At 33.5% G+C, this 26,187-nt stretch overlaps 1 protein-coding gene across 4 annotated transcripts in view; it reads left to right on the plus strand.

The window, feature by feature from the left end:
• The window catches only part of KCNT2 (potassium sodium-activated channel subfamily T member 2), a 351,736-nt gene that overhangs the window by 83,982 nt on the left and 241,567 nt on the right, over positions 1-26,187 (plus strand). For all 4 annotated transcript variants that reach the window (XM_059146350.1, XM_059146351.1, XM_059146352.1 and 1 more), the window contains exons 2-3: positions 19,442-19,521; positions 21,706-21,805. In XM_059146350.1, the coding sequence (XP_059002333.1) occupies positions 19,442-19,521; positions 21,706-21,805 (180 nt within the window). The remainder of the gene's footprint in view (positions 1-19,441; positions 19,522-21,705; positions 21,806-26,187) is intronic.

Consider the following 26,187-nt stretch of genomic DNA (forward strand, 5'->3'; position numbering starts at 1 on the left):
AAAATAATATATATGACTTTAATATGAACGTCATTATTTTACATGATATCCTATATGCATCACAAATTTTGTATCATATCCTACATCATATTGCCTTTTTAGTGGATATCAGTAATTTTATATTACTGGCATCTATTTGCTTACTTGTCACTGGAAAAGTACCTGTTCCTCATTCTCACTGCATGGGCTTCATTGTCCTCCTTTACCTGACCTATAATCTAAGCCCTGAATTTGAAATTGTAGAATACGACCAAGGCTAAGCCAGAGAGCTTCATCCCCTGACTTAAGTGTTTAATTTGGAGATGAGTATATGACACCATCAGATCCGTTGAGACCCAGGGGAAGCTTTCCTTGAAATTCTGGTAAAAGTTTGCTTCTTTTTCTTTCAGGACTTAACATGAACCTTTGAGTAGATTCTTTTTCTCAGTTGCAAACCAAAGAATCCTATGTGATATAACAATATAGTCAGTTCAGGCATCTCAACTGAATCAGTTCAGGCCAATTTTTAGAGTCAAAGCATAAGTATGTAAGATTTAGTAACTTCATGACTCCACAAATCTTACTAGTTCCTCATGTATTATAACGTTGCTTGGTATAGGTGCATTAGAAACAGCTGGCACCTTTAATAATAACACTTTTTGTGTACATATGCTAATCTTTAAGCTTTTATATGTAATACACCTATTAGTCAGTTATGGACAATTAAATTAAAAATTTTTCCACTTAAATTAGTTTTTAATTTTTGTTAACATGAATTGACATGAAGTAAATTTGCAAGCAGGAGTATAAGAAAAAAATGTAGAGTTTTCAAATATGCCTGAAGAAAATGAAAGCTGGTTTGAAATGGAATTACCAAGTATAGATTCTTTCTGCAAGACCATATTGGTTAAATATAATTTATAGAGGCATTTATCTTCTGCGGTATGTTGTTGGATAAAACTACAAGCATTGTTGTCATTTCTTTTTTTCTTTTTAAGCAGGACAATGTGATTCTATCATTAAGGGAAAAATTCTATTATAATCGATTCTCAATTATTTTCACAAGGTATATCTATAGTCAGATTTGATTTCACATCAGCATCTTTCTATTTATAAGGAACACCTTTCTTGTTAATGGTGAATTAATGCTTGTTCAGTTTTTATGAGCAAGGAAATAATGAATATTTTTCAGAAGTACCAAATTTTAGGCAAGTTTGCAAACTATTAGTATTCTTGAGTTTATCAGTTATTTTATAATGTGGAACGACTGTTAACAAAAACCTAACAGCTTTACATTTGGAAGGCCTCGTAATAGGGATTAGAAGGTGATGTGACAGGCTTCAGAATTCTGCGAACAAGCCTTGGGATCATTTGAAAGGATCATGCTGTAGTTCTTCCTTTAGCTGTGGATGCTAGTAAAGTTATCTTCATCTCAAAAATGCTGTAAAGGCTTTAAAACAGACTCTGCATAGTTTCTTTCCATGAATTTGGGCAATGGTGGTGAACCAGGACCTGGAATTTTCCTCATGTTCTTGTAGTATTTTAAGACTTGTTTTTTTGGGGCGCCTGGATAGCTCAGTCGGTTAAGCCTCTGCCTTCAGCTCTGGTCATGATCACATGGTCCAGGGATCCAGCTCAACGTATGGCTCCTTGCTCAGTGGGAACCCAGCTTATCCCTCTTCCTTTGCCTGCAGCTCCCCCTGCTTATGCCCTCTCTGGCAAATAAATAAATAAATAAATAAATAAAATCTTTAAAATGACAACAACATAAAAACCCATATTTTTCAGTTTTCCTAAACCAGAGACATGGGTTATGTCAAGAAGCTAGATCTCTAGAATAGACTAAGTTATCTACTGCGGCTTTATTTCATTTGTTCTTTGAAATGGGTTGTACTCACTTTTGTTTCCCTCTTATAAATGGATAATTGAAATTTAGGACTTATTTGGTCTAGGAGATACCTTACATGTTTCATTTCAGTGGCAAATAGTTTTATGATTCTAAAAAGCATGTTTTAGCAAAATTTCTAAAGTGATGGTTTTGGATTTAATGATAATATTCAAATGTAAAAACGTCCAACAGAAGTAAATAAAATGGAAATCATTTATTTTATAATATAATATAGCTATAGAGACACAATTGACTAGTTGTTTAAGTATATAAGCTGTATATTATACATAGACTTATATAAGTAAATATTTAAGTAAATATTCACAGTGCACATTAGCCTTATTTTACCAGTAATTTATGTGAAGTGCATTAGTTATTCTAAAAGTATCACAAAGAAAAAAAAATACAGTTTTTCAATAGTACTTTTCTCCCACACAGAAGAAAATAACTCCCTATTACTGCTTCCTTTGGGGGACTAGGAAGGGGAAGGCTGAAGGAGATTGCTAGGCAGGAGTTCCAAATAAACACAACATCAGAATGTATGAAGAAGGGGTGATAGAAAATTAGAAAAATCTTCTGAAGAGATTTAAAGTTGACAATAATGATTTTGCAGATAAGAATGTAAATAACAAGATCAAAAAGCCAACTTTTATATAGCAAAACTCATTCAACACTCAGCAAATATATTACATACCTAGTATGTGTACATGACATTGTGTTAGCTTCTGAAAACACAATCAAACTGAGATACAGTTCCTGTCTTCACAATTTGAGAGCCAAACAAAGCTATTACTAGCAGCTTTGGAGGGACAGATAGCAAGAAACATGCCCTCAAATCAACTCTTGTGAGGCTTCTAGTTCGATGTTATTAGTGATGCATTCCATCTGGCTCTTGGTAGCTTCCTGTCTAATTCAGTCTATTTTTGTTCATTATTCCTGCAAAGCACCAAGATAAGCCATTTCTACTTTGTTCAAGGAGGGTACACACTTACAAAATGTGAATGTACCAAATTTGTAATGATATATTTTTAAAAGTTATCTTTTTTCCTCCTTTTACATATCTGTGTTCTGTGTGCTATGGCATAGAACGACTTATTTAATCTTTAAGGTCCATTTGAAAGACAGAGATCCTTAAAAAGTCAAACCTCATACACTGTAATAAGTCTATGGGAAAAGGAATAGAGTACACTAAGCAAAAATACATGTGTGTCATTTAACAAAGACTTGGGTGAGGAGCAAAGTTCAGGTGGTGTCTAAAACAAGACCTGAAGGAAGCAGGGCAAGGGCATAGAGAGGAAGACAAATGGAAGCTTAGTTAATCTAAGGGTTGTTCATTTTTCTTAAGGTCCAGTTGAATATTTTTATTGATAATAACTCTGTGAATTGTGTAAGATTGATGAATCACAGACCTGTACCCCTGAAATAAATAATACATTGTATGTTAATAAAAATTAAAAAATAATAAATTTTTTAAAAAAAGAAAATCAGAAAAGTAGTGACTCACCTATCTAAAAGCCCAATAACTTGTATGAAAATTAAGTCTGGTTGAGGAAATAAAAAGGAATTATGGTATGCCAGAGTATTCATGTCATCCATAGCAAATCAGAAGCATGCATTTTCAAATTAACAAATATGTTCTTCCTTTTGGAGCAGGGTTATTCGGGAGTTTCTGTTTCCCAGCATAGATGCCAGATGGCAGTAGCCACAGATTGTCAGCCCCTGCATGCTGATAGTTGTCAACTTTGGATGCTAACAGGGTGTTAGAAGCAACTACTGCTGAGTAGTTTTTAATTTCATGTATATTAGTGAACATCCATTATAGTCTAGGCAGTGGGCAAACAATTATAAGCAAAAACTGGTTAGTATCACTTTAGAGGAGTTTGAGGTTTAATGTGGCTTTAAGAAACTGTTCAAGGACAAACTTTATTCTCCCTTAAACCATTCTGAATTTTTATAGAACCCTGGATGCCATAATTGTAATTAATTGGGGAAGGGAAGGAGTAAGCATTGAGAAAATTAGCAGGTATATCAGAGTACCTTCTTTTCTCAGACACAGGATGATGGGAAGAAGAAAGTGGGTGGTTATTTCATTTACAATACTTCCCTCTGTGTCACTATACATCACTCACAGTAGGGATCCAATCTGGCAGTTCTTGCAGTCATATCTAATTAAAGGTCATGCCTTAGAATAGAAGACTTTGCACATCACAGTGCTTTTGATGGTGTGATATATTTTGCAGCTATTTTTGTAAATTGATACATGAATGGAGCTTCCATTTGGGTTCAATATTCCTATTTATCACTGAAAGTTTGTTTTTCTGTGACTTGCCTTAGAAAATAGATTTTAACCTGAAGACAAGTTTAAATCATCTGTAGGTCCATTCATGTAAGCTAGGGTTGACTGAACATGTTTGTTACAAGCATTTTTTTGTTTTCTTTATTTTTATTTTTTATTTATTTATTTTTGTTGTTGTTGTTTGTTTTCTTTCTTAGGCTAACTGATTTCGTGACTACTTGAGGAACTCTAGAGAACAATACTAATATGTGCTCAAGTGAAAAGGGAATTCATATATTGTTTTATATGACTTTCGTCTTGACCACTAGAAGGCTGGCATTAGCTCAGATTGAGAGATTTTATGGAAGGAAGTTAGGAAGCTTGGTTTGGTCATGCCAAGTTGGAGATGTCCACTAGAGAGATCCAGGTAGAAAGGTTGGGTAGGCAGTTGAATGTATGAGTTTGGGAGACATGCTAGGCTGGATATATAAATTTGACAATCTTGGGCGTAAAGATGAATTGCACTTTGTGTATAGTTATGAGAGGCCGATTTTTTAAGAATAGAAGAGGATGAACCAGCCAAGGAGACTCACGCAAGGGGTAAACTGTAAAGTAGGAAGAAAACCAAAGGAATGGTGCATTGGAAGGCAAATGAAGAAAGTGATTCAAGGGTGAGGAAGTGATCAACTACATTGAATGCTGATAGGGTACATGAGAGGAGTACTGAAACCTGATTTCTGTGCCAAATAGTTATCACCAGAGATCCTTGAAGGTTGGTGGTGGGGTGGAATAAGTTCAAGAGAGAACAAGAGGTGAGGAATTGGAATCACTGATTTCTGGCTTATTGTTAATAAGTGTTATGGCTGAATTGTGTCCAGCAAAATTCATGTCGAAGCCCATCTAGCTCAGTACTTCAGAAAGTGGCTGTATTTTGAGAAAAGTCCTTTAAAGGGGGTAATTAAGTTAAAATGAGGCCATTAAAGTGGACCCTTATCCCAATTTGACTGGTGTCTTTTTAAGAGAAGATAGTTGAACACAGCTGGGATGCTTCTGAGGACGCAGCGGGAAGGTATCATCTGCCACCAAGGAGAAAGTCCTCAGGAGAAATGAACCCTGCTGGTACCTTGATATTGGATTTCTGGACTCCAGAACCATGAAAAACTAAATTCCTATTCTTTTAAGTCACCCAGTTTATGATGTTTTGTTATGGTAACTCTAGGAAATGAATACAGCAAGTCCGAGTGTCTCTCTCTTCCTTTCAATACCAATCAGAACCATGGCCAAGATGGCCAAGTGCATTCACCATCTTCTTCTGTAAGGGATTTTTTTCTTCATTCATGCACTCATGATGCTCTCTTTCAGGAATTCTTTTTTTTTTTTTTTTTTCTTTTTGTGGGGAGGTGGTTTCTGTGGAGCTCCTTGTGGGGAATTTCTTCAACAGGTTTCCTGCCTGTCAAAATATAAACTGTTACAACATCAAAGCACCAGGGTGAACAACAGATTTAATGCTGGGTTACTTTGCTGGATTCTTATTTTCTTGTCTTTTTTGGCTTCTAAGGATTTCCCTTTATTTATTACTAGTGAAGCCATCATGTTAAAAAGTGGTGTGGTGTGGTGTGGGGTGGAGTGGTGGTGGTAGTGTGTGTGTGTGTGTGTGCATGTGTGTGTGTTTATCTGTGTATTTCATTTGGGGAGGGTGTATAGGACAACTCTTCTACCACATTGTCAGAAGCAAAATCCTTGATTTCTTTGAAATCTTACTTGTGATAAACCAATTTGATGTTATCCATATGGTGCCAATTTAATCATAATCAACTGTTTGCTTTTTGATCAAGCTGAGGAACCATTAAATTTATAAACAATCTAAATAAAGTAATGGTCAATGTCTCTGGTTAACTTCTCTAGAGGCAGATCCTGATAGGGAGTTAGGGTTTTGGGCTGCCCTGAGAAGGGTATGACCCAGGTAGGGTGTCTCATTGAGGCTGAGACATACCCTGAAGCAGCTGAGAGCTGAAAATTATGCAATTATTGATTGAGGGGTGCCACATTTCCATGTCTACCACATCCAGTTATATAGTACTTAACATGATGCAGTTTTAGAGAATAATATTTATTCACTAAAGTAGTTGAAACAAATTATTAAGCATTTTTTGCATGTGTAAATAAATTTTATTAAAAAAATTCCTAAAATGTCTCTCAGATTTGGTAGTATATTTTATAATCTGTTTGCATACTATATAAAGAGGAAAAAAATTTAAGAAATAAAATGTGAATTTGTGGTAAAGGTGATCAAGATTACAAATCTCTAGCTATAAAATAAGTCATGAGGATGTAGTATATGCTATGGTGACTATACTTAATAATATTGTGTAGCATATTTATTATAGCTTATCTACATATTAATATATAGCATGTTTGAAAGTTGCAAGGAGTGTAGATCTTAAAAGTTCTCCTCACAAAAAAATTCATAAATATGTATGATAATGGGTGCTATGTAGCCTTATTGTGATGATTATTTCACAGTACATGCAGATATCAAATCATTATGTTGTATATCTGAAAATAAATAGCAGAAAAGGTAAATTTGATTCATATAATTTCCCTCTCTTGGTTAAACCCCTTCCCCTATATTCATCTGTTTTGTTTCTTAAATTCCACATGAGTGAAATCATATGGTACTTGTCTTTCTCTGATTGACTTATTTCGTTTAGCATAATACACTCTAGCTCCATCCACATCATTGCAAATGGCAAAATTTCATTCTTTTTGATGGGTGAGTCATATTCCTGTGTGTGTGTGTGTGTGTGTGTGTGTGTGTGTGTGTGTGTATTTATGTATTCCATATTATGTATATGGAAATGGACATATGGATCCAAAATGGATATTCTTTCATCTATCTATCTATATCTATCTTTTATGCTTCTATACATCTTCTTTATCCATCATCAGTTGATGGTAATCTGGGCTCTTTCCATCATTTGGCTGTGCTGATAATGCTGTTATAAACATGAGGTTGCATGTGCCCCTTTGAATCAGTATTTTTGTATCCTTTGGTTAAATCATTTTCCTGCTCTTAAAAAATACAGTTTAACAGTTGTATATCTCTAAACAAGTTATTGCTTGGTTTTAGATATTTTTGAATTTAAAGTGCCTACCATTCTGCACATGTTGTAGTCTTTTTAGACTTGCATCTTTCATTCAGCATTCTGTTACTAAGATCCGTTCATATTGTTGAAATAGCCATAGTTCATTAACTTTTACTGCCATCTTTCATTGCACAACTATGCTACAATTTACCCTTTCCCTGTAAGTGGATGTTTCAGTTACTTCTCGTTTTTCTCTGTGCTCTCACAAATAGCGCTTTTTTTCACCATTCTTTCACATGCATCTGAGTACATGTGTGTATATTTCTCTATGACATTTATCTAGGAGTGGAATGGCTGAACTGCCAATGTATGAATATTCGATTTTATTAGATAATGCCAAATTGTGTACCAAAGTGACCTCACCAACTTCCACTTCACCAAATTAAGCAATCTTTTGATTCATGTTCTCTTCAACATTTGGCATTATTATGTGTCATTCTTGATTTTTCCAGTCAAACAGATATAAAATATTATGTCACTGTAGTCTTATTTGCATTTTCTTGAGTACTGATGAGGTTGAAAATTCCTTCCTAAGTTTATTAGGCAATAGAGTTCCTTTTCTATAAAATGCCAGTTCATAATTTCTGGCTACATGTTTTTTTCTTTTCCTTTCTTTTCTTTTTTTTTTTTAAGATTTTATTTTTATTTATTTGACAGACAGAGATGGGAAGCAGGCTCCCTGCTGAGAGCCTGATGGGGGGTGGGGGGGTGCGGAGGTGGGTGTCGATCCCAGGACCCTAAGATCAAGACCTGAGCCAAAGGCAGAGGCTTAACCCCCTGAGCCACCCAGGCGTCTCTACATGTTTTTTATTTTCTTAATCATCGATTTGTTAAGAATTCTTCATATAGTTTTGATTTTTAACCTTTTTTGGTTTTATATCTAAATATCTTTTCCTAATTCAAAATTTGCCTTTTATTCTCTTTAAAATTAAAATTTAAACTTTATAAATTGAACCAAATGAATGTTCTGAACCCATCAGGGAAGTTATTTTTGGATTTATACTCTTGCTTTTCCAGACAAATATTTTATACATATTTTATAATATGATATTATTACTTTTTCTATCTTAAAGACTCTGACTTTTCAAAGGTCAATAAAGCATTCAGTATAATTTTTTATAGGAATTCAGAAATTTCTTTAAGCTGTCTGGACATAATTTAACCCATATGGTATGAGATAGAAGTGCAATGTAATTCTTTTTCTTTTTTTTTCCTTTCTTTTTTTTTTTTTTTTTTCCTTTTTGGATAACCATTTAAAAATCCATTTATTGAATACTTTGTTTTTTCTATTGATCTGTCATACTACCTTTGTTATATATTAATATTCTCATATATACATGAGTCAATTTCTTTTTTTTTAAACTGTTTTATTTCACTAATCAATTTGTCTTTCTCTGTGCCACTTTTATAAAGTCTCAATTGCAGTAACATGATAATAAGTCTTGATATCAGGTAGGGCAAATATTTGCTCTTTATTCTTCTTGTTTAGTTTGATCTTTTACCTCTATAGAATCAGTTTATCAAGCTCCATAAAATTCTGTATTTGATGTGATTAGGATTTTGTAGAATCTATGGATTATTTTATAATATAAATACCAAACTGTTGTCCAAAGTGATTTCACCAACTTCAATTACACTGACAAAAGAAATTCTTATTAATTTGAAGAAGAGATATAATGCATAATTTTCAAAAGTTTGAAAAATATGTACCTTAGACAAATATAAAATGAAAACATGTCAAAAATTATCCTCAACTTATTAATTAATGAGCAAAACAGTAATATTTAAAACTGGCCCACAGTACATTTAAGAAGCTATGTATTACTAGGCAATGTTAGAATTAAATTGCTAAGTTAGTATCCCTCTCCGGAAAACCCTACAGGGCCATCAACTCTAACCTTTTGAATTACCTTTTTTAGTGGGTGGCAGTCCTTTGCTTATCTATTACACAGAACTCTTTGCACTCATGTCTGCTCCTTCACAGTTGTAAAATTGCACAGAAAACAGAGTTGAAGTCAGCCTTTCACTAAAAGAACATCTAGTAATCTCTATTGCTTATTTCTAAATTCTGGATAATTTTTCTGACAAAATTGACAATTGTTTTTTTCTAGTATAGTATTTAGATATTTTGACTTTGTCATTCATTATCTTCCTTAAACAGTCTAGGAAAAATGTATTGGGAAAGTTCCATGGGAGAACATTATTTGACTATTAAAATGGTGTGATGATAACAAGATTTTGAGATTATTGCTATATTCTTTGTCCTATACATATATTTTAAAAATAATTTCATATCTAGCTTTCATGTTATTTAGTGAAAAATGTAGAAAATGTATTTATTACTCATTTATATTTATTAGATAATATAGATGATGATTTTTTATAGTAAACAAAACCTGAAGATCCATTTATATATGTAAGGAAATAGTGTATTGTTAATATAAAGGAATATACAGAAGAATTACCATGTAGTAACTAAAAATGATGATCTAGGCCTGCATCTTCTATGTTAAAGTAAACATAAATAAGTTCTAGAGTAGCAGGTGTAGTATGATTCCCATTATTCTGTTGTTTAGATTGATCTGCTACCAGATATTTGTTAATGAAGCCAAACTAAATTTATTGAAACTTTTTGAAGTTAGTGAGTAAGCATTAGCAGTGTTTCAGAAGATGATGTTAGAAGTGAGGTATTTATTTGTTTTTTTTTTTTTTTTTTTTTTTTTTTTTTTTTTTAATGAGGGCTCAAGTGGTGTAAAGGGGATCTTTCAGGGTAAGAAAGGATTTGCAAGGGTCACCTGGGTGGCTCAGTGGGTTAAAGCCTCTGCCTTCAGCTCAGGTCATGATCCCAGGATCCTGGAATCAACCCCCTAGTTGGGCTCTCTGCTCAATGGGGAGCCTGCTTCGCCTTCTCTCTCTCTCTGTCTGCCTCTCTGCCTACTTGTGATCTCTGTCAAATAAATAAAATCTTAAAAAAAAAAAAAAAGAAAGGATTTGCCATGGTCAGTTGTCATGATAAATCATTTGGAATTGGTGGACACAGCAAAGTGAGGGTTTCGAAGCCTTAAGGAGTAATGAGTTCAAAGACAGTGCAGGTGTTAGTGAGTAGGCTTTGTAGATAAGTAATGTGTTTGCCTAGGTGAACAGACTATAGGCTCCAATAAATTGATCTGTAGGAATTTTCTGAAACAAACAGTGAACTTATTTATTGCCTTATATCCTTATTTTTCTCAATTAAATATTTTTTGGAGACTCAACTATATCGAATTGACATAAGTAATCCATAGTTATTGTTACTCCAATTATAAATGTTTATTCTAGGAACTTTTTTCATTATTACCAACACACCAGGAAAAAGTTATGAGTTGTCAGCTTTGTATGCTCATATATAAGGTATCTTCTTTAATTTTCATTAAATAGTCCTGTTAATAGAAGTAATAACTGAATAAAAGGAAATAAAAGTTAGCAAATTTTATAATCTAGCACATATAATCTGATTCCAAAGTCCATGCTGTTATTGCTCTTAGTTCCTATATACTACATATGAAATAAAACAAATGAAGAAACTAATGTGGGGAAAATGTCAGTTTCTGTAGAAAACTAGGGTGAGATTCTATTTGTGACTGTTCTCCCTTCTCCATCCAAATTGTGTCACTTTGTCCTTAAATATATTCAGCCCAATAGAGTTTACCTATTCCAAGTTACATATGTTATTTTTACTTGAATTAATAGTACTAAGTACTGGGGCACCTGGGTGGCTCAGTGGGTTAAGCCTCTGCCTTCGGCTCAGGTCATGATCCCAGGGTCCTGGATTTGAGCTCCGCATGGGGCTCTCTGCTCAGCAGGGAGCCTGCCTCCCACTATCTCTCTGGCTGCCTCACTACCTACTTGTGATCTCTGTCTGTCAAATAAATAAATAAAATCTTAAAAAAAAAAGTACTAAGTACTAAAATATCTTAAAGAAATATGTATGTCTTAGTGAGCTGTGTCCATTATTGAAAAGTGAATTCTCCCTGTAAGTACAAAATGAAAGAGGCTGCTTGGTGTGTTGATTTAAAGTCTTATGACATTGGTGAAAATAATTATATAAAATTAAAAGGTGCTTCTTTCACTGTACCTGAGTGTCTTCATGTAATTTCTGGAATCATTCTAAGAACTAGCATCTGTTGAACATGACCTGACTGTGAGACTCAGTGGGTTCCTCTTGAAAGACACATATTTATTTCTCCCCAGACTGGGCTTTGATATTTAACCATGCCATTCCCAGCAATCCTGGGATGTGTGAGCCCTGTTATATTTTCCTTCAAGGTTTTAAAATGACTGGATGTATATTCCAGCCTGCATTAGAGAGTACCTGGTATTTTATATCCTCTTAAAAAAGTATAGAGAAAAAGAAAAGGGGATTTACAGGTGGTAGTTGTGAGTTTTGATTGGGAGGCTGTTACATTTGTGGTGGGGCTCTGCTGCCTATAGTCATATAATGTAGATTTATAAGCCTTTCTGGGGCTAACAGCTTTATTCTTCCAGAATGTATGCGTGTGTTTGCATGCATGCATATATGTTTATGTATGTATGTGTACACACGCTTGTATGCAGCTTATCATGCGGGCTTCTGTGTGTGTGTGTGTGTGTGTGTGCGCGCAATGGGAAGAAGTAGAGTTGAGGTGAGAGAAAAGAAATGGACATGAAATGGACACGATCTTCAAGCAACTGACTTTTTTTTTTTTTCAAAATTTTTACTTATTTATTTGACACAGAGAGAGAGATCACAAGTAGGCAGAGAGGCAGGCAGAGAGAGAGGGGAAAGCAGGCTCCCCGCTGAGCAGGCTCCCCGCTGAGCAGAGAGCCCGCTGAAGTGCTTGGTCGCAGGACCCTGAGATCATGACTTGAGCTGAAGGCAGAGGCTTAACCCACTCAGCCACCCAGGTGCCCTGCAGCTGACCTTTTTCTTGAGGTGTTTGGTGGTGATAAAGTTATATAATACATATCAAACAGTTTACTACAAGCCTGAATGCTATATATTTTTCTACTTTTTATTATATACTTAGAATAAAAATGAGTAAATGTTCTGTTTGCAGTTCTTTCTCTTTTTTTTTCCTTTTCTCTTCTCTTCTGTTAATCTTTTCTTCTTTCTTTCTTTTTTTTTTTTTTTTTAATGGCTTGAACTACACCTGCCCCCTACTCATGCAGTTGGGTGGGCATATAAAAAGGCAAATCTTTTCAAAGGATGAAAAAAAAATGTACCTTTTCGCTCATCCTAGCTTTATTTTTTCTGACCATACAAAGTTAAGTTAAATGGGGTTGCTTACCTTTAAGTCTTTAAAATAAAATAAAGGAGCGCAGAGAGTCGGCCCAGCAAATGAGTGCTACACATGAGCACATGCGTTTTCTAACTGAAGAGAGACTTGAATGCAGAAGTACTCTTGGGCGGACTTGTAATGTGTTTTATCATGGAAACTGCAAGAATGTACGTCTCCACCTACCTGCAAACTTCGATTAGCAGGAAGTGACAGGAGCATAAATGCAATTATTGAGAGACTGTCATCATTATCCATAGTAAAAGAAAATTGATGCGTGATTAGCACTCCATGTACATTCAAACATACTTATACAGATATATGTGTATATATATGTGTGTGTGTGTAGTCATCATATATTTCTATACCAACAGGATTCCCTTTCCAAAAATGACATGATTTAATTTATTTGTTTGCTTGTTTATTTTAAAGATTTATTTATGTATTTATTTATTAGAGAGAGAGCACAGGCGAGCTGGGGGAAGAGTGGAGGGAGAGGGACGAGCCGACTCCATGCAGAGCACAAAGCCGGAGGTGGGACTTGATCCCAGGACCTTCAGATCATGACCTGAGCTGAAGCCAACAGTTGGTTGTTTTAACTGACTGAGCTGCCCAGGTGCCCCAGAAATGACATTGTTTTAAATATCATTTTAAAAATAAGAGAATGCTATGAAAGTCATCAGAATTAATCTCTGCCTCCTCATAAGATGTTACTAACTAAAGGAGGTGAGAAAGTTAGGCTTGAGTAGTTATGAAGAAGATTGGATGGGCAAAAAAGAAGCTGGGAAGTAGGAGAAGGGGTGTCGTAGTATTTAAAGTGGACTTAGTTTCATGCATGTAGTAAAGGCTGGAAGCCGGGTAGAAATCCCTTGGAAGCACTTGAGCATGGATTGGCGAAACTAATTTTTCAAGATTCAAAATTGATTATAGCCTTATTCATTTAGTTTTTTTCACAAGGATCCATTTGAATGGCTGCTCTGTTAAATAATTTAGTTATCAGAAGTTAGGAATGAATATTTGTAAATAGGAACCTGGTTTAGAGTAAATAATCCAACAGCAGAATTAAACAAAGACTTGTCTTTATCTCTCTGTGGGTCTGGTGTTTGCAATAGTTTTCTGCAATATTTTATAGATGACCTAGAAATCTCCTAGTAATGAAGAATCAGTTGATGAGGAAGCAGGAGGCAAGAAGAAGTAATGGAAAGAACAACATCCCAGTTGTGTTTCAGTACTAGCTATGCATTAGGCAACTCACTAAAATTATTAGAATTAAAGTCCGTTTTTTTATATAGTAAAGTTGATGTCTGCCTTTCTCAAGGCATAGCAACATTGGAAAAATTAAATAATGTAATTTTTTTCCCTAAATATTTATCAAATCATGGGGAGATAGAGCAAATAAACAAATAAATCTAAGTTAATAAAATTGAAAAAAATTAAAAATCTGCAGGGAATTATCATTAATCTTAAAGTAGATCAAATTGGAATAAAAAGGAACTTCTAAGGATTGACCTCACTACAAACCCAGGTTTTGTATCCTCAAATAGTTATAATCTAAGAAAGGAAAGAAGATGCATTTCATCTTCACACGAGTTATGCACTGAGTCCTAAGGTTTATACTAAAGAAAGAACTAGAGACTACCCTACCCCTTTGTTCAGGCCTTCAGTCACTCACAGTTAATGCCCAATAGGTTGCAAGTAACATGTGACATGCTAAAGATATAATCATGAACAAAACAAAATACAGTTCTGGCTCTCCTGGAGCTTAATTCTAAAGGACTTACTTCATATAACTGTGAAATGCTATTGTCGTCATCATGGAATATTAGTGTATTAGTTTTGAAGGATTGCCATAACAAAGAACCAGAAACAAGGTGCATAAAAACAACAGAGGTTTATGAATTCCAAGCTCTGGATTAATTATGGAAGTTTGAAATCAAGTTGTTGGTAGTACTATCCTCTCTCCTAAGTCTCTAGAGGAGAATCCTCACTCGCCTTTTCAGCCTCTGGTAACCCTAGTGTTCCTGAGACTGTGGCCATAAAACTCTAGTCTTTGTCTCTGTCTTCATATGGCCATCTTTCTTCTTCATCAGTGTCCAGATTTTCCTCTAATAAAGAGATGAGTGGTACTGGGTTACAGACTCATCCTACTCCAGTATGACCTAATCTTAATTGAACTATGTCTGCAATGACTCATTGCCAAATAAGGTCACATGAGATATTGGAGTTAGGACTTGAATATATCTTTTTTAGGGGACATAATTTGGTGCGTATCAATGACTTTAGAAAAAATAAATACATTTACAGTAATGTATATTTGGAAAGGTGTAATTCTCATAAATACCATCCCCATTTTAAGTTTTAGTAGTGGTGGGAATAGAGTGAGAGAAACCTGCTAGTAATATGCAGAGAGACTTTCCTTTTTTTTTTCCTTATTCTTCGGAGTCAGAGCACCCAACATAGAGTTAGAAAGATGCACCAATTTAAAAGCACAAAAATGATGCCAAGGGAAACGTTCTTAGACATGGGAATCGCAGTGGAGCTATGTACATTAACTTGACATCCAGATGTAGCTTTTCCAAAGAAAACACTCACCAGCAATACACAGAGAGACTAACATGTGTCCACTGAACCTATCTGCTGAGACCAGAACGTCCAGGCAGGTTTTGCCTTGTTAGAGTTGAATATAATCATAAATAGTCATGCATGGACTCTGTGACTAATAGGACAGTCTCAGAGGGAGGTAGTAAGGGAGAGCACCAAATAGAAATAGAGGAAGACTCTTCCTTGTACATATTACAAGTCCCAAAGAGAATATATGCAAAGGTTTGATATCCTACAGAGCCCAGGGTATTATTAGCACTTGAAAAAAGTGAAATAGTTTTTCTGAAAGAACAATGTGTTTACAGTCTGGTTCAGAATTATTTTTTGTGTGGTTAAAATGGTGAGGCCTATCTTAGAATTAGTAAAGAATTTTAAGAGTGAGACAAGGAAGTTGGCTTTTAACAAGATCTTGCATGATTTTTATACTAAATTTAAATAAACAGAGCAACAGAAGGAAAAGAAAAGAAAAAAAAATAACAAATTGAAGTTAATATTAAGGCAAATTGACAATGGTTATACAAAGTATCTTTGTAGTAATCAAATTGTTATAGAAAAATATGGAGAGGTTTTCAATTTGTATATTTTTTCAATTCATATTTGAAGATATTGGGATAATCTAAAGATGATAGCACATCAATATACTAGTTAGTTATGACTAAGGAGGAAAAACTTCTAAAAATATAAGAAAATGAATCCATGAGTAAATTACCTGAATAATTCATGACTACCAAAACTAGTCAAGAATTGAAAAAAATAATTGCAAGATAGAAAAACTATTAGAACAATTCATCAAATCACTGTCAAAAATATCCCCAAAAGGTACCACCAACTTGATAGAATCAAGAAAGGCATTTGATAGCAATCAATTTATCTTTTATATCTTTTTTATCTTTTTCAATATCTTTTTGTATCTATTTATATCTTTTTTATATCTTTATAAAAGATATGTCAATATATCTTTTAATAAGATATAAATGTTTATTGTAGTTTCAGGGTCAACAACATAATTATTGCTAAAGCATAAGAGGCCTTCTAAGAGTACATACCACAGTTGATATTTTTTCTTCAATAAGTGCTAGTCAACATAATAACAAATGTAAATAAAAATATTGATTTTTAGATGACATGATTGTCCAGAAAATGCAAGCAATAAATCTGAAAAAAATGTATTATTGCATATGAAAGAACTCAATATGGTCGCCATTTATAATACTAAAACCGAAAGTTGAAAGTTAGAACAAAACACTTAAAAAATTGCAACCAAAATTGTAAAATACCCAGAAATAAATGTCACAAAGAATATGTACGGTCTATGCAAATCAAATAAAATTTCGTTGACCAATATAAAGCTAATATTTTTAAACAATGAGAACATATCAATAGGACAAGATACCACATACTAATTGTAATTCCATTTTTAAAAATACAATTATAATTCCACTGTTACATTGAGGTAAATGTGACTAAAACTGTGGTGTTCTGGGGATGATCTAGAGAGTGCATTAAGTTGACCTATTTGAATGGAGATAAATTCAGATAAAGTTAGTTGGGAGGAGAGAGTTCGGAAGGAAGGAAGGTAGGAAGGACCAAAGGAAGGAAGGGGAAGGAGAGAAGGAAAAAAGGGAAAGCAAATTTAAATCTGGAAAAGGAAATATGAAGTGGCTATTTAAGATAAAATCGTGGAAAAAATTAGGAAGCATAAACACTAAACTCTGTACTAAGTCCCTGAGTTTTAGAGAACTGTATGGTGCTAAGAAGGTCCTCCAAGAATACACTAACTGGCTTTGATTCTGGTAAAGGTTGTTATTACAAAAATAAAAGAAAACTCTGCTCAATATTATGAGTAGTTAACTTAGTCATTTTTCTCTACCCAAGAAAAGATATGGATCAAAAAGTGTTTTGCTTTGTTTGTATGTTAGCCTTAGTGTTAAAAAAAAAACATTTGTATAAACTTATGCTTTAATGTCTTATGCTCCTTGGTGATCGTATTGACTCAGATATCACTATATTTATTAATAGTTTTACTTCACATAATATTATAATGAGGAGGGAATCTGGAAGTATTTAATGAGAGAATTTATCTCATGCAAAATTGGCTTTACCTCAGGAAAAAAAAGAAATAAAAATCAGTCACAGTATTTCAAACTGTTATCCAGTCTTTTGTACATTTTTATATATTGGAGAGCTCTTCACTTCACATTGATGATCATTTACAAATTGGGTAATCTCATTCCTAATTCTCCTATTTCTCTATGATTAATCCTATATAATAGAGCATCATATTATGAGTCAATTCATTTTAATAATGATGTTCACTTCAGTATTTAAGACAGATATTCTGTTACTGCTAACTCTTCATATTTAGGCTAAACATTTCCAGTTCTTTAAATTTGTCTTCATATGAGATGCTTTCCAGATCCTTCATTATTTTGCATAAGGCTTTAAATGACCTAATTTTAGTTACATCTCTGTTACACACCCAATACTGAGCTTCAGATATTATCGGAAGAATGGACTCATAGTCTTATAAATTTGGTAACTCTGGAGCAAACTTGCATGGCCCTTTGTGGAATTATTTGCATAATAATGATATGTCCTTTCAAATTTACTTTTGTAGCCATAGCAGATTTGAAATAATTCAGCTTGACATCAATGTTATAGTTGCTTTATTTAAAATGAACTGCCTTTTCAGTACAAAAAATAAGGGAAACAGATTCAATGATGGATTCCTAAGATACTCCTGGATATTCTTAAGATACATGCATGTGTGTTCATGCACTTTTGTAGTGTGTATAAGTGTATAAGTTTATGTACTTGCATATGTAAGTGTTTTGCTGGAGGATATTGCAGTTTTTAATTGAAGTATTATTGACATACAACATTATATTAGTTTCAGGTGTAAGCATAATGATTTAACATTTGTATACATTGTGAAATGATCACCAAAATCAATCTAGTTTCCATTTATCACCATACAGACTTACTGGACTAAACTAGAATTTCTTTTCTTGTAATGATAACTTCTAAGATTTACTTTCCTATCAACTTTCAAACTTGCAATACGATATTATTGATTATATTCATCTTGCTATACAGACTTTTTTTTTATACAGAGTATTTTAAAACTAGAATTCCACTTATATTCACTAATCTTAAAAAAAAAAACACAAAATAAATGAACAAACAAAATAAGAACAAAACTCAGAGATATGGATAATAAAATGGTGGTTGCCAGAGGGGATAGGAGTTGGGAAGTGCAAAATAGGTGAAGGGGATTAAGAGTTACAAAATACCAGTTACAAAATAAAGTTTCTAATTTATACAGATCACATTATCAAAATTTCATGATGTTAGGAAAAATGAAATTGAATCTGTTGTGTAAATATTAAAGTGCTTTCTTAGCTATTTTGGAATTATAACTTAAAATAAGTTGTACTTACGACCATTTAATTAAGAAAATTTCAAATAAAAATATAATTTCAAATGATAATTATTAACAAATCATGAACATAATATTTCTTTTCAGTTAGCATTTTGAAAATATTAATTAGTCAGCATGTGAGAGAAGTTTGCTGGAATTTAGGGAGAAAACAAATGTATTTATTAGTATGCTACTGTTTTTTACACTGTTGGTATTATTGTATTGAAGATTAAATATATAAAATCAGTTCCATAATTGTTTTGTCTGGTTTATAACCTATCTATGTTGACTTTAACATTCTACTTGTCATTCATTACTACTCCTTGTTGATCATGTATATTTTATTATAAGCCTAAATAAATAAATAAAGAGGTTAAGTGTCCCATAATGTGGTGTCCCAAATAGGGTCATGATGGAGGGAAAGACTTTTTAAAAATAGAGTTTCAGGCCTAGTCCCTTAAGATTCTGACACAGTGCATCAGGTGATAGTGTTCAAACTGGATCCTTCAGACACCTAAATGATTCCAGTGACAGAGAAAGAACTTGGGAAAACACTGTTTCAAAATTATTCCAAAGACACATATTATTGCTGTTTTGAATTATCTATACCATGTATTACATCTGCTAATACAGATAATAGAATTAATTATATATGGTATTTGAACTTATTCTATGTTTAGAATTAGAAAGTAACTCTTTCTCCAAAAAATTCAGCATTTTTACTCAATTTTCATTTTCTGTAGTGGGGATTCATGCAAAGTATTTAATGCATTAAATAAAATTACTTTTTAATGTATTTATCTTTAGATTATTTATACTTTTATCTTTTGCTTGCAGGGTACAAGTTGAATTCTATATGAATGAAAACACATTTAAAGAGAGGCTAAAGTTATTTTTTATCAAAAACCAGAGATCAAGTAAGTCATTTATTTTATTCTCCTATGTGTTTGTACATATTTGCCTAAAAAAATTGCCTAAAAAATTCAGCTGTGCAATCCTTTTGCAAAATATCTTTTATCTAGAATGAATATTGATAATCTTGTCTACCAGGCTATAAAAGTTTAGAAAGCATAGATGTTACATTTGGTGTTGGTAGGGTTTTTGAATACCTGTAATTCTCCAAATCCCACATCAATAAGCAGACTTGTGAGAGAACCATCTGGATTAGTCGAGACATTGAGGAAAAGAACTTAAATCAGGGTACCCTTATTTTAAGAGATACTGATTAGGCTCTTACGAACAGGAATAATTAATTGATTTATTGAGGAAGAGTTTAATGTTTCCCAGTCATGCATCATAAGGGCTTTCTGAAATGTACAGATTATTAGCAACCTTCTTTGGAGATTTTGAATCAGAAAGTATAGCCTCAGCCCACAGTTTCACACCACTGATTTTTCTCACCAGATAAATTTGGGAAACATTTCAACTTCAAGAAGACATGAAATTAGCATAGCCACTGACCTAAGACCATTCAAGGCTGATGTGTCAGTGATACTTGTCGCTTCCCTGTAATACCACACATTTTTTAGAAGCCATGTATAATGAGTCAATGTGCAGTTTTTCATATGACTTTTGTTTAAAATGTCAACACAAAAAAGGAGAGGTCTATATTAGATTGTTGTAGATTTTGTTCTTTTTGAATTTTGATCCTGGAATCTTCTTGGGGTGGTCTAGGTTGAGTTGTGTCTCTATAGGGTTCAAAGAGAAAAGCCTGAGTTGTGGGAATTTATCCAAATAGAGTATAGGGACTGTTTCAGTATGTAAGGCACACTGGTTAGAGATTCTTAATGGCATATTAGCTGCAGAGTTAAGACTAATAATATCTTACGCCTTTCCAATCTGGTTGTTTAGAATTTCCAAGGAAGTCCCACCAATAAGTATTACCTAAAGCAGCCGCATCATCTGAATAAGTGTCCTTGATTTTGATACTGACAATGCTATCTTTCCAGGCCAGAAAAGATAGATGCATTATTTGAATACTTCACCAGCAGCCAATTTTGATTAAATAGTCATTTGAAGAGGCCAGTTCTATAAAACCAGCACAATTTCATTAACAGTTTAAAAGATTTTATAAAGAAGCTAACCCATAAAATGTATCTAGCATTTTAATAGGGAAACTTATGAAAAATTATACAATTAATAAGCATTAGCATTTTGCTGTTAAGAAATGTTACCTCAAGTACACTCATATATAGCAGAGTAAAAAGATGACATTTCATTTCCAGATTTTATTAAGTAATAATTATAAGAAGACCTTTCTCAAAATTTTATTCATAATGCATGAATCAGATACCACCTGATAATTACAGGAAAGGTAATACTTCTATTAATCAGACTTTAGGCATATTTTGCCTTATGTTAATTGCTCTTCTTCACCATCAAGTACTATAGACTGCATAACTGTGACCTATACAGTTTTATAGATACATACATAGCAGTCTTAATACCCCCTAAATATTTAAGATTTCATTGGTATTCAGCCTAAAGTCAAAAGTAAGTTTCAACTGGTTGAACTAAAAAGTGTGTATGTATGCATGTATTTTCCAGAAAATGCTATTAGGATTCTTCTTCAATTATATAATTACTAATTGAGTGTGTGTGTGTGCATATATATGTATGTATATATGCATATATATATAATTATATACATGATTATAATTTCTCTGTAATCAACTCCACAAGGTGTTCTGAAAGTAAAAGATTTATAAATTATCTGGTGAATTTGTAAGCGGCTAGATTTTCTAGCTAGGTAAAATTTATTCCAAAATCCATGGAAATAAAAATTGCTTACACTTCTAAGCATATTGGGCCAATCTTGATGGGAAATGATTTTTGTGACTTCTGAATGCTCAAACTTAGATTTATTCTTGGGTATAAAATTCAGTGCCATTTTCAGTGCATACAATCTGTCAATGTCAATTTTTTTTCAATGTTTAATTAATTAAAATCGGCTGCCTAAAATTTTAAGAGTTTAGACAATTATGATATTGTAGTGTCTGAATATAGTTTAAATTCTGTACTTAAAGTTATTTTTGACCTTTTTTTTGGTCCTTCATGGACTAAGTTCAAATAAAAATTAAATTTTTGTTGTTTGTTTAAAGGTCTAAGAATTCGTCTATTCAATTTTTCTCTCAAATTATTAAGCTGCTTATTATACATAATCCGAGTGCTACTAGAAAACCCTTCACAAGGAAATGAATGGTAAGGTGTCTTTATCTGAATTTCAACAATGTTATTTTGATTACTTTGAATTGTGTGATAATTTAATTTATTTTTATTTCAAGATTTTATTTAAATTAACATTAGTTAACATATAGTGTAGTTAGTTTCAGAGGAATAATTTAGTGATACATCATTTGATACAATGTCCAGTGCTCATTACAAGTGCCCTCCTGAATGCCCATCTCCCATTTATCCCATCCTCAAACCACCTCCCCTCCAGCAACCCTCAGTTTTTTTCCCTATAGTTAAGAGTCGTTTTCGGTTTGCCTTCCTCTCGCTCTTTTTTTTTTTTTTTTTTAAGATTTTAATTTATTTATTTGACAGACATAGATCAGAAGCACACAGAGAGGCAGGCAGAGAGAGAAGGAGGGAAAGCAGGCTCTCCGCCTAGCAGAGAGCCCAGTGCAGGGCTCGATCCCAAGACCCTGGGATCATGACCTGAGCTGAAGGCAGAGGCTTTAACCCACTGAGCCACCCAGGCACCTCTGTCTTCCTCTCTTTAAAAAAAAAAAAAAAAAAAAAAAAAATATCTATCTACTTATTTATTTATTTAGAGAGCGAGGGGAGGGGCGTAAGGAGACAGAGAGGGAATCTCAAACAGACTCCATGCTGAGCACAGAGAGTGTCTTAGAACTTGATTTCATGATCCCGAGATCACAGCCTGAGCCAAAACCAAGACTCAGACACTTAAAGGACTAAGCTACCCAGGTGCCCCTCTCTCTCTCTCTCTCTTTTTTTATCTTTTATTTTTCCTTCCCTTCACCTATGTTTATCTGTTTTGTTTCTTAAATTCCACATATGAGTCTTTATCTGACTGACTTATTTTATTCAACACAATATGCTCTAGCTCCTTCCATGTCATTGCAAATGGCAAGATTTCATTATTTTTGATAACTGTGTAATATTCCATTGTGTGTGTGTATATCACTTCTAATTTATCCATTCATCAGTCTATGGACATTTGGGCTCTTTCCGTATTTTGGCTATTGTGGATAGTGCTGCTATAATCATTGGGGTGCATGGGTCCTTTTAAATCATTATTTTGTATCCTTTGGATAAATATCTAGTAGTACAATTTGTCATCTCATTGTGGTATTGATTTGTATCTCCATGATGCTGAGTGATGTTGAGCGTTTTTTCATGTTAGTCATTTGTATGTCTTCTTTGGAGAAATGTTGTTCATGTCTTCTGCCCATTTCTTGACTGGATTTTTAATTTTTTTGGTGTTGGGTTTGATGAGTTCCTTATAGATTTTGGAAACTAGTCCTTTGTCTGATATCTCGTTTACGAATATCTTCTCCCATTCAGTTTTGTTGATTATTTATTTTGCTCTGCAGAAGCTTTTTATCTTGATGAGATCTCAATAGTTCATTTTTGCTATTGTTTCCCTTGCCTTTGAAGATGTTGCTGTGGCTGAGGTCAAAGAACTTGCTGCCTGTGTTTTCTTCTAGGATTTTGATGGTTTCCTGTCTCACATTTAGGTCTTTCATCCATTTTGAATTTATTTTTGTATATGGTTTAAGAAAGTGGTCAGTTTCATTCCTCTGCATGTGGCTGACCAATTTTCCCAACACCATTTGTTGAAGAGACTGTCTTTTTTCCATTGGACATTCTTTCCTGCTTTGTTAAAGATTAGTTGACCATAGAGTTGAGGGTCCATTTCTGGGTTCTCTGTTCTGTTCCATCAATCTATGTGTCAGTTTTTGTGCTAGTGCCACACACTCTTGATGACTATAGCTTTCTAATACAGCGTGAAGTCCAGAATTGTGATCCCTTCAGACTTGCTTCTCTTTTTCAAGATTCCTTTGGTTTTTATGGGGGTCTTTTACAAATTTTAGAATTGTTTGTTCTAGTCTGTGAAAAATGCTGGTCTTATTTTGATAGAAATTGCTGAATGTTAGATTGTTTTGGGTAGCATAGACATTTTAATAATATTTGTTCTTCCAATCTGTGAGCATGGAATGTTTTTCCATTTCTTTGTTCCTTCCTCAGTTTGTTTCAATCAGATCATTTACCTCTTTGGTTAGGTTTATTCCTAGATATCTTATGGTTTTTGGTGCAATTGTAAATGAGATCCATTCCTTGATTTCTCTTTCTGATGCTTCATTATTGGTATATAGAAATGCAACAGACTTCTGTATTGATTTTATATCCTACAATGTTGACAAATTCCTGTATTAGTCTAGAAATTTTTTAGTGTAGTGTTTTGGGTTTTCTACATAAAGTATCATGTTGTCTGCGACAAGTGAAAGTTTGACTTCTTTCTTTCGATTTGGATGCCTTTTATTTCTTTTTGTTGTGTGATTGCTGAGTCTAGGACTTCCAGTACTATGTTGAACAACAGTGGTGAGAGTGGACATCCTTGTTGTGTTCCTGACCTTACAGGAAAAGCTCTCGATTATCCCCCATTGAGGATGATGTTAGCTGTGCATCTTTCATATATGGCCTTTATGATTTTAAGGTATGTTCCCTCTCTCCTTACTTTCTTGAGGATTTTTATCAGGAAATGATGCTCTATTTTATCAAATGCTTTTTCTACATCTATTGAGAGAATCATCTGGTTCTTATTCTTTCTTTTATTAATGTGATGTATCACCTTGATTGATTTGAAGATATTGAACCACCCTTGAAGCCCTGGAATAAATTCCACCTGAGTGTAGTGAATAATCCTTTTAATGTGCTATTGGATTCAATTAGCTAGGATTGTGTTGAGAATTTTTGCTTCCATGTTCATTAAAGATATTGGTCTGTGATTATCCTTTTTAGTGGGGTCTTTGCCTGGATTTGGAATCAAGGTAATGCTGCCCTCATAGAATCAGTTTAGTAGTTTTCCTTGCAGTTCTATTTTTTGGAACAGTTTTGAAACAGAAGAATCGGTATTAAGTCTTTAAATGTTTGGTAGAATTCCCCCTGGGAAGCGATCTGGTCCTGGACTCTTGTTTATAGGGAGATTTTTGATTACTGGTTAAATTTCTTTGGTAGTTATGGTTTGTTCAGATTTTCTCTTTCTTTCAGACTCAGTTTTGGTAGTTATATGTTTATAGGAATTTATTCATTTCTTCCAATTGCCTAATTTGTTGGTGTATAATTGTTCCTAATATTCTAATTGTTTGTATTTCTGAGGTGTTGGTTGTGATCTCCCCTTTTCATTCATGATTTTATTTATTTGAGCCTTTCTCTTTTCTTTTTGTTAAGTCTGCTTTGAGGTTTATTAATTTTGTTAATTCTTTTAAAGAACCAGCTCCTAGTTTCTGTTGATGTGTTCTACTATTTTTTTTCTGTATCATTAATCTTTATTATTTCTCTTCTGCTGAATTTAGACTTTATTTGCTGCTGTTTTCCCAACTCCTTTAGATATAAGGAGCTTTAGGTTGTATATTTGAGACTTTTACTGCTTCTTGAAGAAGGCCTGTGTTGTTATATTCTTACCTCTTAGGACTGCATTTGCTGCGTCCCAAAGGTTTTGAACTGTGATATTTTCATTTTCATTTGCTTCCATGTATTTTAAAAATTTTTTTTAAATTTTCTGGTTGACACATTGATTCTTTAGTAGGATATTCTTTCATCTCCATATATTTGTGGTCTTTCCAAATTTTTTCTTACAGGTGACTTTAAGTTTCATAGGAATGTGATCTGAAAATATGCTTGGTATGATCTCAATCTTTTTGTAGTGTTTAAGGCCTGATTTGTAACCTAATATGTTATATCATCTATTCTGTAGAATATTACATATGCACTCAAAAAGAATGTGTATTCTGCTGCTTTAGGATGAATACTGTGAATATACCTGTTAAGTCCATCTGGTCCAGTGTATCAGTTTTTTGTTGTTGATGTTCTGCTTAGATGATCTCTCCATTGCTGAGAGTGAGGTGTTAAAGTCCCCTATTATTATTGTATGGTTTTTATTAATGAGTTTCTTTAAGTTTGTTATTAATTAATTAATTTATTTGGCTACTCCCAAATTGGGGACATATATATTTACAATTGTTAGATCTTGTTGGATAGACCCCGTTTATATGATATTGTGCCCCTCTTCATCTCTTATTACAGTCTTTGGTTTAAAATCTAGTTTTTCTGATATATAAGTATGGATACTGAAGCTTTCTTTTGATGTCCATTGGTATTATAAATGGTTCTCTAACCCCTTACTTTTAATCTGGAAGTGTCTTTATGTCTAAAATGAGTCTCTTTTAAGCAGCATATTGAGTTTTTTAATCCATTCTCATACAGTATGCCTTTTAATTAGAGCTTTAGTCCATTTACCTTGAGTAATTCTTGAGAGATATGAATTTAATGCCATTGTATTACCTTTAATGTCAGTGTTCCTGTATACTGTCTCCGTTCCTTTCTATTCTTTGTTA

Source organism: Mustela lutreola, chromosome 14 (genome assembly GCF_030435805.1).
Source record: "Mustela lutreola isolate mMusLut2 chromosome 14, mMusLut2.pri, whole genome shotgun sequence".
NCBI lineage: Eukaryota > Metazoa > Chordata > Mammalia > Carnivora > Mustelidae > Mustela > Mustela lutreola.